Below are 15,355 nucleotides of genomic sequence, written 5' to 3' on the forward strand. Positions count from 1 at the left end.
CCCTTTAACTTGTCACTTTGTATATACGTATACTTAAATGGATTCGTCAACGTCTATCTGTAATGGTAGTAGAGAATGTTCCGTAACGGCCGCATCAGAAGGCTCGTTAATTTCAAACGTTCAAGCATTTCGTAATTAATCGTGATGTATCCTCGCTCCCACAATAAAATGCAGAAGCTACTCATGTGTGTGTCAAAATCGCGAAAGCTAAGCCGAGAGGGGCTGAACGTGGTCTTATGGGAAGGGCGCGAGCACACCAGACCGGCAGACAAATTCAAGTAGTGTACTTGCGCTCACGTATTTTGCGATGCAGATATTTTTGCCGGAGCGGTTCTGCTCTCTTCGTCGGGTCAGTGAAACAAGCGTTTGTCAGAGTGAGAGGTTTCAGTTAAAGTGTTTTTAATGGATATTTGCATGGTACATGAAGCATGGCTGTGTCACATCAGTGGTTTGTGCAGTGGTCCGCCCCACCGATGCTGTTTGCGGATATTTCTAGTCAATACAATAACGTCAATGATCGGTGGCGGCATAATGAACCGAAATGGAGCGAGCCGCTAGCGGTTCCTGAAAGTGATGATGTACATAATGAATATCAAAATCAAGGAAGTTGGATAGGAAATGATAATTATAAGTTTAAGTCAGATCGATCTAAAAACAATGGTAAGTTATTATCCATCAATATTTTTATTATATGAACGTGGTTATGTGTTCTTATATGTGGTGACTGTTTTATCTCTTACAAGTCATCTCACTGCATGTGTTGATTTTGATTTATGAGTAGTCGCAGTTTACAAGGACAGACCAAACAATTATCCGGTCGTTCTAGAGCATGAACAACAAGTTACCGAAAAATCGGAAATGCGTTTTTAGCCTCATGTAGGTACCGAATTACAGTGTACTGGGGTCCATTGAAGTGGAAATATTTAATCGTATAAGTAGTTCTGCACATTATACTTAGATTGCACACTAATTACTTGTTATTTAACGTTTATAATGATCGCCATAATAAAATAATCTTATGAACTAATCGGCATTAGTGATTTCCCTTGCAGCAATTAATATTTACTTTAGTAGTATTATGTATTTCTACTCGGTCAGAGAGCCGTGTTTACTTTTCGTCTATGTTATATGATAGACATTTATAATATAAGTAAGATTGTTGATAGTTTTGTAGTAGCTAGAATACATAATACACTGAGATAATTATCTATCATGTCAATGTTTATTATAATAAAATACGGTACCTATTTCATCAGTTATAAAATTATACTTATTATAAGTACAGGTATCTATTTAAATTCTTATTCATAAAAAATACACAGACGAGTTCTGAATTAAATCTGCGAGTATGCGTAACAGCATGCCTTTGTAATTTATGTTCAAAACCGGAGAAAGAAACTTGACCACTTTTATATCAGTCAGGGCCAACTGTCTCATGAGCTCAGCCCTTGCTTGCAATCATTCATAATGAATTCTTTTATAGCACAATTTCCACCCACGTTCTGAGGGAAACAACTTCCCATGCCTGGATAAGAAAAGCTAAAGAATCTGTTATTCTGACGTGTTATATCTGTATCTAAGCTTGCTAAGAAGTATCAGAATCCATTCAGTAGATTTCACATGAAAGAATAACAATCACCCACAAATCCAAACTTTTGCGTTTATAATATTCGTCTAATGCGACGCGGTATATTAGAGAAATTGACCATACATATTACCTCTATTAGCACGTGACATAAGCCAAGTTTACTCAGTGTCACGAGCTACTAGACCCGGCTATCGTAGCATAATCAATTTGGTTTATCGTTATGTAATAGACAACAATAAGGAAAAACACTATGATAGTTTTATTAGCTGCCTTATATCTACAGATCTAAGAAATCGTTTTTGAACTCTTGAGGTACCTAATTCACTGTCAGTGTCATGTAAAAATAAATTAGGACTTTTGAAATAATTAACACAGAAAACATGGAAACTTGAAATATTTGTATTTCTTCAGTACAACAAACATAAAAATTCCAACATTCTCCGAGTAAAATATAAAATAATAATTGTATATTTTTAAAGTGCTGCATGTTAACAGTTAGTATGTAACCCAGTATACGTTTTTCTTAAGCAACATCGAGTTGGTGAAAGTAAAGTCGATTACACTTATCGGTCAACAAAGCCATAGTCGCTGGAATATGCCTCTAATTGTAGTGCAAACGCACGCAAATTTAAGAGAATAGCGTTAAAAGGTATAAAACTGATTCATATCTGCATAATTTACGATTAAATTGCTTAGATGAGTGGTAGTAGTGTACAATTAGAATTTACTTAATAGACTGATATGTAGGGCTACAATCGAGATGGCTTTTACATAATAAACAACAAATGACTACAACGGAAAATCTGGGTTACAAATATACTTGGTTTATTGCCCATAACACAAATTACCTCAAGATAAAAAATATGTTCACCCGGTCTTATAGCACCTATCTGTAAAATGTTAGAAAAATCTTTTTATATTTTCCGCTGAGCACATAATTATGTATACATATAATATATCATAATTATTTAATACAGAGAATCAAAAACTTTGTTATATTGTTTTATTAGAGTGTAGAATTAAATTTAACTGTGTGCAACGCTTTAGACAAAATGCTGTAACATAGTGGACGTTTGACATACAAGTCGTAGACGACTATCTTGTCACGAATATAAATGTGGTAAACGACACATTGCCAAATATGTATACCTGACCAGACTGTATAATTCCTAGCTTCATTTCAAAATAGTTTTTTTTTTGTTTTATAACTCTTTCTTAAAGACTTTCCTGTATTACGTTTGAATGAAAGAAAGTGAATCGGCGACGCATAAAATCGATTAACTATGTTTTTTTTTTTGATCAATGATCAAGGTTCCCCATTGTGTGCAGAGTGCGTAGACAGACGGTAGGTATCTACCAGTTTGCCGGCAGTTGCAGGTCCCGCTGACTAAGTCATTAGCTGCGGCCCTATTTAACCGATGGACATCCTCTATTAGGTTTTTGACGGACGGAAACGGCACTTAACACCTATAATTAAGAATGCATTATAGGGAAGAAGGAGTGTTACCTATTATAATTATATTATGATTGGTCTTTAATTTAATCGCTTGCTGAAATTCACCTGAAACTAAAGTCAATAGCACCAACTGCTTAAAGAAAATTGTAAAGTTCAAAATAAGCTTTAATTTGAAACAACTTTTTATTTTTTTTAATCTTAGAAATTCCCTCTTTTCTCGAATATTTGAATTAATTAAAATATTCATTCCATTTTGTGTCGCAATTACTTCACTGCAGTTTATGCTAATGTTTTTTGCATTAGCATAATAATATACTGCATGTCAGTACCTATTTCTATTTTTACATTATCTATATTAATATTTAAAGAGGAAAGATTTGAATCGAATGTTCTCCATAAACAGCTGGTTCACTAATAAATAAAAATAAAAAAATATTTCTAGGTATTTTAGATATTTCTTAAGCTACACTTATTCATTTACGAGTGTAGGTCTGCAAGATGTTGCTACGATGACTCAAATGCACTCGAAAGACGCACGCTCGAACATTGTAAACTCATCCGACATGTAAATGTTGTGAAGAAATGTTTGGCTACAAAACCATTGTTAAACGAACCATAACTATCATAAGTTTGAAGGTTTATTTTAAATACTTATTTAAAAACAATTTACAATTTCGGTTAGTCAGTTGTGAGGTATCCTTTCGTGGATAAAGTGCTGTGCTATTAATTTTTGGATTCTAGAAATGAATTTGGGTATGTATTCTATGCAATTTTGTACTAAGTCTAAGGCTTGTGCTAGAACTTAAACTTATGTATTAGGTACCAAACTATTAAGGTTAGAATAACAACTTTGTTTAAAACAAAATAGAGTAACTATTGATTCCAAACTATTGATCCAAACTCTTGAAAAAAAGAAAAAAGGATATTACAAAATATCTGATTATTTAAATGATAAAGAAGCTTGGGAATGAGCTGCTCGCTTAGTGAGTGATATCTTTTTAAATGCCTGTGTATTGTTACTTTTGACATTTAAATATTATTATCATCAGATAACTTTTATTAATGACATTCTTTTTATTGACATTTATATGTTATAATTGTATTTTTTTTTTTAATTTATTATTATTATTGTGAATGTGAGTATCGTGTATGCGAGCAACATTATATATCCTTATAACATAAATACTGTCTGGCGGGTTTGAGTATTTTTAAATGGCCTACGCAAATGTTCTGCAGATCTGGTATCGTCGTGTGACAGGTCGTTGAGCTCCCTAAGATATGGTTGAGCTACACGACGACTGATGCATGCGTGCCGTCTGTTGGGACTGGTCAGCTCCAGCCTGATGTGGCTCTTTCCTCAAAAGGCCATTCCAGACCGCGTACATGGTGACACTCACACATAATTATTTCATTTATAACATGTTTGGACTTTAAAAGAGACTATGACCCTTGAGTTTGTTTCGGCGTTTCTTCTCAGGGATCAGTCAGTTAGGAAATGCCGGCCTCAGCGTTCTTAAAATGACGTGTAAAAGTGATGTAATGTCCAACTTGCAAAATAAAAAAAAATTCGAGTGCAAAACTTTTTGACCGACTTAGATATGAATATTCAACATTTTTTTTAAATAGGAATGGCGATTTTTTTTAATGCAATTTTTTTAAATAAATTAAACTTCAGTCAGTTTCAAACACTGAACACAACGATGACATGCAACTATTATCTACCTTTTTATTATAAGCTTAATTATATGCTAATAAATAACTCTACTTCATCACTTCATAGTATGTATAGGGGAGAACAGTAGCAATAAAATTTGTTTTTATTGCTTATGTTCAAGCATTACATAGAGAACAGAATTAATTATATAAAACTATTTTCCTCTTAGCTATTCTTTTAAACGGAACCATTAAAGTTTTCTCTAATAGTGCTTCTGTATTTCTGACAAACAGAAGCACAGCTTTAAATGTACCCAAATCTACACATACATAGGTACGTATAGTTTATTCCTTATAACTCTAATTAATTTTCAATTTATATGGCACCGACCGCATACTTACCCATCAGATTAGAAGGATCAACTATGAAACTCGAAGAAAATGTAGTACTAATATCAGTACCTGCGTTCCTTACGGACCGACATTACGTATACCTAATCACAATACGATCAATCATAATAAAGTGATTAAGCATATAACATTTTAATACATTGTTTCGTTCAATAGCTATGTATTATCGACACGATCGGCAGCAATGGCTCACTGATCAGGATTACCGTTCTTGTTGTGGTAAATTCGCTTTTTACACGGAATATCTCTTATTACAAAACACAAGATATATACTTAGACACTAGACAGTATGTTTTTTAAGAAGCTCATCAAATTTTAATAATAATAACACATTTATTTCAGACCAAAATACAAGATCCATAAGATGTTAGTAAAATAATACTTAACCTAGCTAGTGATAGTTTTTTAAAATATAAGTCAAATTATTATGCATACGCATTTTAGTTTAAGCATTTTTTCGATGTTCTATTTCCTGGTGTATTCGATAAGTAAAACTAAACATGTTTATGTTAACTTTTGAATAAAAATAACATATATAATAACATATACTGCAATATTTCCACCTATACCTAATAGCTATTTGCACGGTTCTGACACGATTTCCCATAGAAACTGATATAAAAACGTACACAAAACAACGAGGATGATTACAACAAGTTTCACATTGTTTATTGTAATTACTTACGCATGCCTTTTGGTCGCAAATTATTGCGTTAATTGTTTTTTTTCACGTGTCTTCATGATTGGTTAAACGAACAAATCTGTTAGTAATTATGTTACATACATAGTTAGCTGAAACGCAATCCGATTAAGTTCCAATAAATTATACTGTTTGTTCTGTTGGTCTAGCTAGTCCAATCAAGTGCGACTAATACACATTTCCAATTATATAAATATGGTATACAAATAAAGACTTAGTTTTTCTCTGTCTCTGAGGCGCTTTGACCTCACCATAAAAAAATTACGAGCCCTAAAATGTCAAATAAAGATTTCGTTGTTCTTGTCAGATCGTGCGCGCGCGGCGGGTGTAACGCTGTGGCTGACGATGCTGGGCGTGATGAGCGCGCAATCCGTGCCGGCGGACAACGACACGCCGCCCTTCAGCACGCTCTACAAGTGGAAGCACGTCGACTTCGAGTTCCCCACGCCCAGACATCGAAGGCATGCACTTGCTACCGGGTAAGCACACGTTCCGAGGGATATACTTCGTGCGAATAAAAAGTAGTAGCATTCTTAGATAAGTGGGTTTTGTAACATCGAAGTAATTTTACAAACCAGACCATTCCCGATATTAACGCGTTTATACATTATGTAAACAAATCTAATCCAACCCTTTAATGTGAGCTTTGACTTGTTTATTCCAGAAAATTTGTGCCTGCTAACGTGCTTCCCCTGGGACTTGAGGTGTGGGGCAATCGAGTCTGGGTGACGGTGCCGGCGTGGAGACGAGGCGTGCCCGCCACGCTCGCCACGCTCCCCCGCCAGGGAGGCATCGCGTCGCCACAACTTAGGCCATATCCTGACTGGAGCTTTCATAGAGCTTTTGGTAAGCAGTTTCATTGAAAAGGATTTGAAGAGGGAAGAGCAAAGCTTAATCGTTTTCTATTGAAGATTTTAATTCAAAAATATGTAATTAACGTATATCTTTTTCTATTTTTCAGGTGATATGCAGAACTGCTCGGGACTAACATCAGTTTTCCGAATACATGCTGACCCATGCGGCCGGCTTTGGGTATTAGATTCCGGACAGATAGACTCTCAAGATAATCCAAAACAATTATGCCCACCCAGTATTGTGGTGTTTAATCTCCAAACGGATAAACTAATTGCACGCTACAATATACCAAAACAGTTTGTGTTGGAAGATTCACTATTCTCAAACATTATCATCGACACAAGAACGGAAGATTGCTCAGACCTTCATGTTTATATAACAGATACTTGGCGATTTGGCCTTTTAGTTTTTAGGGAAAGAGATGTCAGGTTTTGGAGATTTTCTAATCCTTTATTTTTCCCGGATCCCTTAGCCTCGAATTTTACTCTTCATGGACTTAATTTTCAATGGACCGATGGCATTTTTGGATTAGCTTTGTCACCTATTGATCCATACGAGGAACGCATATTATTTTTCCACGCCATGTCTAGTTACAGAGAATTTTACGTGCCGACATCCGTTCTAAGAGACCCACTCCGAGTTGACAATAGTTCAACGGAATTCAATATAGCTGGCGAAAGTAGAGGTCTTAATGGCCAGTCGTCTGCCTCTGCGATAGATAGACGCGGTGTCATGTTCTACGGCTTAGTGACCCGGGACAGTGTTGGATGCTGGGACACAACGAAACCATACAAAAGGAGAACCAATGGAATAGTGGCGTCAAATTCAGAGACTTTAATATTTCCAAATGACATTAAAATCGATCAGGATGCGAGGCAGAGCTTGTGGGTCATTACTAATCGGTTGCCGATGTTCCAAGCCGGTCCTCTGGACTCTGATGACTACAACTACCGCATCTTGTACGCGGACACCACGGAGGCAGTGCGAGGAACTGTTTGCGACCCCGACACCGAACTCCCCCGCCCCGCACCTGTAATACACAGAGGGTGGTTGCCATAAAATGTATCTCACAAGTACCTAATGTTATTTAGTAATAAAGAAATAAGCACTTTTTATACAAGACAAGGTATCTACTACCGATGTTATCGTTGTAAGCGCCTATGTGTTCAATGGTTGCTACTGTCACTATTTGCTGTAATGGTTTCTTTATTTATGTGTAGGCGCTAACGCCTACTGATTATATATCATTTAATTTATATACAGCACTTCGTTGCTATCACTTAAAATAAAGGGCATTGTATCATCCTTTTCAGTCACAAAATAATGTAAATATTTGTTTTACTAATGATATTTTTCTTCTATAAAGTTGTGTTTGTAATAATATCTTTCATTTTAATTCAACCATCCTGCTTAAGCCCAACAATTATGAATATTATAGCCAGAAAATACATTTGATATCATTGATACCGTAATTGAACATTACTTCAGGTGCTAATATAAATAATTATATCATTTGTGTAAGAAGGTACCTACTACTAGAGCAATAAAGCAATTTTAATTTTCGCATTGGAATGGGAAACTATGCGTACTTCTTAAACTTATATACACAGGTACAGGAATAGAAAATGTAAAACATTGAAAGCTGAATGACTGAAACTTAAAACTTTTTGTGATATCTTATTAAATACAATTCCTTTTGTCCTTGTACCTTTATTACTTAAGAGAACACAAGGATTTTTACTACAATAAAATTATATTAATCCAGAAGGGCTTTTAGACGTTACGGAATACCCGCACAAAGGAACAAACATAGATGAACACTGAAAACAAAACACGATTGTTCGTGGACCGTCATGCAATTAGAGTAGGGAGCGTCATTACACGAACCAAGCACCAAGCACGACCACATTAAAGACAGCTCGGAAGCAAGTCGGCCACGCCAAAGTTGTTTATGCAATAACTTCTTTAATTCATGTTAAGTCCTCGATGTTACACATAACAGTTCTAAGCATGAGACGGAACGGACGCACCGCTTAAATTCATGCATAAGTGATTCAGTGAAAACGTTAATATGGAAAAGGTGAGTTCATTATTCGTTGCTTTGGTTTTGTATTAAGATTAAGTTTGAAAGATTAAGGTGCAGATGCTTAACAAGATTTCAATTTGCCGCTAATTAACACTAGTAGATAGAGTAGTTTACTTATGTACCTACCTAAATGCATTTCCATAAAAACGCCATAGAGTGAAAATCTCGTAAGCAAATGTTAAGTCTCAGTAAGTTCAGGAGGAATATTTAGAATGTGATGAGACAAAATGCATTCTGAAATTTTCATTTTAAGACTACCATAAATAATATAATTTATAGGCAAAGATACCTGCACAATTAATTTAAGTTATAAAATTCGAATTTTAACACAACGGTTACAGTTCTTACATTAGTCTTACTCTGAAAATATATATTCACCACTTTAACCATAGAACAGCTGATACGCATAGGCATATGTGTATCATTACACAACAAAGCAACCACGATACTTTAACAAAACTAGTTCTTGAAGTCGTTGTCCTCGACGGTCACGTTAATTTAAGCAGCCCTAGTAGCCCGGTAGAAAAGTTTAGCCTCATAACCGAGGTCATATTCAAATGGCCTTAAAAACATGTTAAATTAATTAAAAACGGTAGAGTCCAATTGCGGAATTAGAAGTCATGAACGCTTAGGTTTGTCTGCTTTCAGCAGTACATAAAGTGCAAAACTTTTAATACTCTAATTGAAAATCGTATTGAAATAATTAATAATTGTTGCTATCAAACAGTTCGATTAAGGGTTTCAGGTGATTGAACCCGTAAAAATGTTTTCATCGTAACATTCAACCAGGCATTCATTAAGTGCACGCACCGTGATTAGATATTATAAAAGGTATTAAGTAAATATAGGACTATTTTACTACTATAGAGATCACAAATATTACTTTCGTGCAAGGCAAGTCATTCATACATATCATTATTTAATACTAGATGTTTACAGCGGTTTCACCCGTTTCCCGGGAGAAACTTCTTCAAGACCCTGGGAAAAATAAAGTCTCTGCCATTTGGGGATAGACTAGCATTCCATAAATGAAAGAATTATAAGAATCAGTTCAGTAGACTTAGAGCTCGAGGACAAAAAAACTTCTTTATTATTAGTATAGATGTCCATACCTTAGCATGTGGGCTTTGTAACCCAATAAGCTCAAGTGTCAGAATTTGCTTAAACGTGAGAGGTTTAGGCAACATGCATGTGTTTTGAATTTGTAACACTTACATATTAATAACCTACTTAATATAAATGTTTGACGTCAATGGTATTATTCAATTGGTTTTATGCATCTCGTAACTCCCAAGACTCACAAAAGCCTTAGGTCACAAAAATTATCATAACTCTAATCACTAACAAGTGTTGTTAAAATATGCACTGACAATGCAATGACACTATTGCATGAAATAGCATAAAAACCGTCCAAGTACTAGACTGTAAACAAAAACTATAGCTTAACGTCTATTACCATAAAACTAAACAATTTTCCTTATGCTCATCAACTTCAAGCAACATTCCATTAATTACATGTTCACACATTAAAAACAGGTATCTACTTACGGGTGTACCTATGATGAAAATGTCTCAATTTGTCTTTCAGATACTTTTAAGTCTTGTACTGTCGAGTATCTTAGCAACCAGCTTCGGATATGGACAAATTGCCAGCAAGGCACCTCTAGGCACCTTGTACAGGTGGAAACAGATTGACTATGAATATCCCTCGGCCCAAGCTCGCCAGCAAGCTATTAACAACAGGTAATTTCACATTATTCTACTTCTAGAACAGAACTCCTATGAAATAATTGAAAAACAGTTGAAAAAAAATAATATGTCTTTGAGAATAAACCTAGTTTCCTCTCATTCTTAGGCAATTCATTCAAGCAAACGTGATTCCTTTGGGAGTGGAGCGCTGGAAGGACCGCGTGTTCATAAGCACGCCTCGGTGGAAGAGTGGAACTCCAGCTACGCTCTCGACAGTACCGATAGGCGCATCAACAGAATCACCTCTATTGAAACCGTACCCCAACTGGGATTGGCACAACGCAGGTACTCATCTGCTTAACATTTCTTCATCATCATCATCACGTTTGTTGCAGAAGATTAACTTATGTTCTTTTTTGTTTCAACAGTTAACTGTACTGGCTTCACCTCCGTGTTCCGCATGAGCATAGACCACTGTGGCGTAATGTGGGTTCTTGACTCTGGACAAGTCGATGCTTTTGAAGCACCTCGTCAACTCTGCCCGCCAACGCTGTATGCCATAAACGTGGAAACTGACACCGTGCTAGGAAGCTACCCAATACCCGCAGAGTTCGTACTACAGAATTCACTTATCACCAATCTCGTTGTGGACTCGAGGGACGCGCGGTGTAGAGACTTACACGTGTATATCGCAGATGCTTGGCGTTTCGGACTCATTGTCTTCCGACTTGCAGATGCCGCTTTTTGGCGTTTCTCTCACTACAGTTTTTACCCTGAGCCTTTGCTGTCAAACTATACTTTACATGGACTGAATTATCAATGGTCCGATGGCCTGTTTGGTATGTCTCTTGGCAAGGTACAACAAGGTGATAGGTCTCTGTACTACCACTCCATGTCAAGTTCCCTAGAGTTTGTGGTAAAAACGTCTGTGATTCGCGACCCTGCACGCGTGAGTAACTCGGTGGGTGAGTTCGCTCTGCTTGGCGACAGTCGGGGCTCAAACGGGCAGGTCTCCGCCGCAGCTATCGACCGCAACGGTGTTATGTTCTTTAACCTCATTTCACGAGACAGTATCGGATGTTGGGACACACGCAAACCATATACAACACAGAACCTAGTAGTTGTAGCTCAGAACAACGAGACGATGATCTTTCCTAACGATTTACGACTGGATCACGAAGTACCACAAATGGGTTGGATTATAACAAATAGATTACCAATGTATCAATTTAATTTGATAGATCCAAATGAGTTCAATTATCGAGTAATGTTTTTAAATCCAGCAGCAGCTGTACAAAATAGCTTGTGTCAACCTGAAATTCTGAAATCACCCGACAATCAGGGAGTGTTACTTGTCTCTAATTAAGTTTTGTGTATATTGTTTAAATGTCAAAAATAATTAAACAATTAAGCAAATTATCGTGGTTTCATTTTTAATGACCTTTTTTTGAACGTTCAAGTCAGTCATTTGAAGTTTGTTTTGGAATATCAAGTGCTTCCAGAGTTATTTCGCAAAATATATATCGCATAGATTTAGCATTCCACCACAATTATAGAAGATCGATTTTTTTTTTAGCTTAGCCTTAACTACTATGTGTGCAGTTAGTTGTTCATTGTTCGATGTGGAACCAAAGTAGGTGGTCTCAAGCTATTACATAGAAAAGTTACTTTCTTTAAGAAGTGTTAGCGAAAGGAAAGACCTGGACTGAAAATGTTTACTAGCATAGAATATTTCGAAGATGTGGCTTTAGCACACATTTGCAATTCTCAAAGCTTAGCCAGCTCTGAGCCTTACTCGTAAGATAATAACCAAACGGTACTCTTTCTCCTACCAATACACACCTACATTACAACTCTAAACATCCGATGAAAAGGACGTGTTCAAGGACGTTTTATTTTATGCAAGTGATTCAGTGGAAACATTAATATGGAAAAGGTAAGTTCTGGATTTATTTACTGAACTTGTGATTAGGAGTTCGTCCTACCAAAAACCAGGCCAATACTGAATGTGTTACTAGTTCAATTGCTAATCAAAGTTTTAATTTAAATCAGCCATAGCTCTTTTATAAGAAAATATTAAAAATGACACAGATATTTAAATAAAGTAATCATGTGAAATGCATACTTTATTTACTAAAAAAAGCCTGCACTACAAAAAGCCACGATGCTTTGGAACAAACTAGTTCGTGAAGTCGTTGTCCTCGCCGGTCAAAAACCTTTTGACACATGACAATGCTTTTGACTCGGCGGGATATTATGAATTGTGATATGGAATTCACGAATTTACCTCCACTGGAGAACTTAGTTGACCAAAACCCCGTAGATTACGGGGTTTATTATTTGTTATTATTTGTACTTTCTCATGAAGTTCTGTTATTGAAGGGCCACGGAAAGCGCTAACTCTAACACAGTGTTTCATATGAAACTCTAAAAACATGTATTTTGTATCTAATTTCTGTTTCAGATACTTTTACTTTTAATGTTAACGAGTACCTTAGCAAAAAACATCGGGCACGTACCATTGCTAACCACTTTGTACAGATGGAAACAGATTGACTTTGAATATCCTTCGACCGAGGCTCGCCAGCAAGCCATTGATGACAGGTATTTGTTCATTGCAATTCATAATTGAACTTTATTCAGATTGCAATAAATTAGAAAGTAGGTATTCCTGTGACGGTACCTTTTTATTCGTACAAACTTTATGTTAACAGGGAATTTATTCAAGCAGAGGTTTTCCCTTATGAAGTAGAACGGTGGAAAGACCGCGTGTTCATTAGCACACCTAGACTAAAGAGTGGGATCCCAGCGACGCTCTCGTCCGTACCAATTGGCGCACCGGCCGATTCACCCCTCTTACAACCATACCCCAACTGGAAGTGGCAAGATGAAGGTACTTTCAGCGTTTATTCGTCTTCTTCTCTCTTTACTTCTTCTTGTAACTCTTCTTCTTCTTTTTTAAATTGTCTCGCCGTTGGGAAAATTTAAGTAGTTGGTCCTGCAACTACTTAGTGATTCTATAGACTTTATAGATTATTGATTGCTTTTGCCTACGCAATAAAGGGCTATAAAGTAGGCGAGCAAAACCAATGTTCGAACTTTTTAGGTCAGAGTAAAAAAAGCATTTTAAGTAAAAAGTGATTTATAGGATGAAAACACCAAAGCATAAGGAAAAAACAACAACAAAAACCATTGGAAAAATAATGTTGTGAAGTGGAGGATGGAGGCTTTTAATGGCACGTCAATTCTTTTTGCTATGGGTTTCATCCTACTTTAATTTAAAGTTGTTTATTGTATTAGCCTAATTGAAATAGATATGAAAGTACAAATTCCTTTCATATTTCAACAGCAAACTGCACCGGATTCGTCTCGATCTATTGCATGAGTATAGACGACTGTGGCGTGATGTGGGTTCTAGACTCTGGATTACGAGAATCTCGTCAAGTTTGCCCGCCAACCCTGTATGCTATCAACTTAGATTCTGATACGGTAGTGGGAAGATACCCAATCCCGAATGAACAACTGCTACAGAATTCTCGGATCATTAATCTCGTCGTGGACTCGAGGGACGAGCAGTGCAGAGACCTACACGTGTACATGTCAGATCCTTGGGAATTTGGACTGATTGTCTTCAGACATGAAGATGCAGCTTTTTGGCGTTTCACTCACTACAGCTTCTACACTGCCGGATCTTTCCTGAAACGTCCATATGACATGGAATATGACTTTTTAAGCATTAAGTTGGTCATGCATTTAGGCAAGTATCGCCATGGTGATAGGCCTTTGTACTATCAGTCCAGGACGAGTTCCAATAAATTCGTAGTAAAATCTTCTGTAATTCGCGATCCGGAGCGCGTAAACAACTCTGCTGATGAGTTCAGGCTGCTCGGCCGACGCGAAGACATTGCCGCTGCAGCTCTCGAACGCACCGATGTTATATATTTTATTTCAGATTTTATCGTATGTTGGAATCAGAATACAAGCAAACCATATAACATCCAGAATATAATTGAAAGCCGGCTCAATCTCACAAACGTTTTACTCCGCGATTTTGAACTGGATCATGAAGTACCGCCGACTGGCTGGATGATATCGGCCAACGCTTTCAAATACTATTTTATGTTGATGAAGCCTAATGAATACAATTACCGCGTTTTATATTTTGATCCAGAGGTGGCAATTAAAAATGCGTGCCCATCTGAAAATCTTAACTCTACCTTTAATTAGGGATTTTTTTTTAATACCTATGTAAAATGATTTATCTAGGTGAATTGTACCCCCAATCAAATACCTACGAGTCACTACCAAATGGTATATAATTAATGTTAACGTTAAGGCATATTGAGCACATAGTAGGTTTTATTTTAAAGTAAAAGGGTGTTGTCCTGACAGGCTTATACTGATCAGACAATGTATACTCCAAGTGTTAAATAGGGATAAAACGTAGAGACTGAGTAATTTTTGTAGTAGAACATTTTAAAAGTCTATTTACATTCTAAGTACCTACGTGATAACTTTTATTGAAAGATTGTTTTGTAAAAGGATTTTATTAACGATCTGTTGCATTTGACCAATAAATTGAAAAAGAGGTCAAACGAATATTTCAGTGTATAATTTATAAATACATATGTATCCACATAAATACACATTGAATGATGAAGACTTTTACGTGAAATTAATTATGACTTGAAACCCGAAGTAATAATAGAAGACTAATAAAATTACTGAGAAGGCCACTTAGTAATTTCAATTATATATTTGTACTTATGCGTAAGGTTTCCTCAACCCAGTTACCGGGACAGACCAATACCCCTTGGCAAGACTGGTTGTCAGATTTTCTGGCTTCTGAATTACGGGTGTAACGACTACCCAAGATGTTCAAATGACAGTCGGAACCCACCAGTTTATCGTGCCTTC

The 15,355-nt window shown here is 36.4% G+C and overlaps 3 protein-coding genes across 4 annotated transcripts; all 3 read left to right on the plus strand.

Moving 5' to 3' along the window:
* Positions 1-187: 187 nt before the first annotated feature.
* LOC110377298 (protein yellow) lies at positions 188-8,055 on the plus strand. Of its 2 annotated transcripts, none has more exons than XM_021336127.3 (4): positions 188-660; positions 6,116-6,287; positions 6,473-6,654; positions 6,770-8,055. In XM_021336127.3, exons 1-4 carry the CDS (start codon positions 429-431, stop codon positions 7,720-7,722), a joined length of 1,539 nt encoding a protein of 512 aa, XP_021191802.2. In that variant the 5' UTR covers positions 188-428; the 3' UTR covers positions 7,723-8,055. The 2 variants fall into 2 exon arrangements, with proteins under 2 accessions (XP_021191802.2, XP_021191811.3); XM_021336136.3 differs by lacking the exon at positions 188-660 and adding an exon at positions 3,595-3,797 and having other exon boundaries at positions 6,770-8,054.
* A 539-nt stretch (positions 8,056-8,594) lies between these two features.
* Positions 8,595-11,854, plus strand: LOC110377309 (protein yellow). Its single transcript, XM_021336150.3, has 4 exons — positions 8,595-8,743; positions 10,338-10,492; positions 10,605-10,783; positions 10,867-11,854. Exons 1-4 carry the CDS (start codon positions 8,735-8,737, stop codon positions 11,802-11,804), a joined length of 1,281 nt encoding a protein of 426 aa, XP_021191825.3. The 5' UTR covers positions 8,595-8,734; the 3' UTR covers positions 11,805-11,854.
* Positions 11,855-12,138: 284 nt separating this feature from the next.
* LOC110375349 (protein yellow) lies at positions 12,139-15,314 on the plus strand. Its single transcript, XM_064041419.1, has 4 exons — positions 12,139-12,374; positions 12,903-13,055; positions 13,097-13,331; positions 13,788-15,314. The coding sequence occupies exons 1-4, from the start codon at positions 12,366-12,368 to the stop codon at positions 14,663-14,665; spliced, it is 1,275 nt and encodes a 424-aa protein (XP_063897489.1). The 5' UTR covers positions 12,139-12,365; the 3' UTR covers positions 14,666-15,314.
* The last annotated feature ends 41 nt before the right edge of the window (positions 15,315-15,355 follow it).

This window comes from Helicoverpa armigera, chromosome 2 (genome assembly GCF_030705265.1).
Source record: "Helicoverpa armigera isolate CAAS_96S chromosome 2, ASM3070526v1, whole genome shotgun sequence".
Classification (NCBI taxonomy): domain Eukaryota; kingdom Metazoa; phylum Arthropoda; class Insecta; order Lepidoptera; family Noctuidae; genus Helicoverpa; species Helicoverpa armigera.

What these genes read in the sequence shown, in the direction of transcription:
- LOC110377309 (XM_021336150.3), top strand. An exon ending in CAGCAAGCTATTAACAACAG is followed by an intron (nt 10,493 to 10,604) that starts GTAATTTCACAT and finishes TCTCATTCTTAG; the next exon opens with GCAATTCATTCAAGCAAACG. An exon ending in CTGGGATTGGCACAACGCAG is followed by an intron (nt 10,784 to 10,866) that starts GTACTCATCTGC and finishes TTGTTTCAACAG; the next exon opens with TTAACTGTACTGGCTTCACC.
- LOC110375349 (XM_064041419.1), top strand. An exon ending in ATGACAGGTATTTGTTCATT is followed by an intron (nt 13,056 to 13,096) that starts GCAATTCATAAT and finishes GCAATAAATTAG; the next exon opens with AAAGTAGGTATTCCTGTGAC. An exon ending in CTGGAAGTGGCAAGATGAAG is followed by an intron (nt 13,332 to 13,787) that starts GTACTTTCAGCG and finishes ATATTTCAACAG; the next exon opens with CAAACTGCACCGGATTCGTC.
- LOC110377298 (XM_021336127.3), top strand. Translation starts at nt 429, where the DNA reads ATGGCTGTGTCACATCAGTGGTTTGTGCAGTGGTCCGCCCCACCGATG. An exon ending in AGATCGATCTAAAAACAATG is followed by an intron (nt 661 to 6,115) that starts GTAAGTTATTAT and finishes TGTTCTTGTCAG; the next exon opens with ATCGTGCGCGCGCGGCGGGT. An exon ending in AGGCATGCACTTGCTACCGG is followed by an intron (nt 6,288 to 6,472) that starts GTAAGCACACGT and finishes TGTTTATTCCAG; the next exon opens with AAAATTTGTGCCTGCTAACG.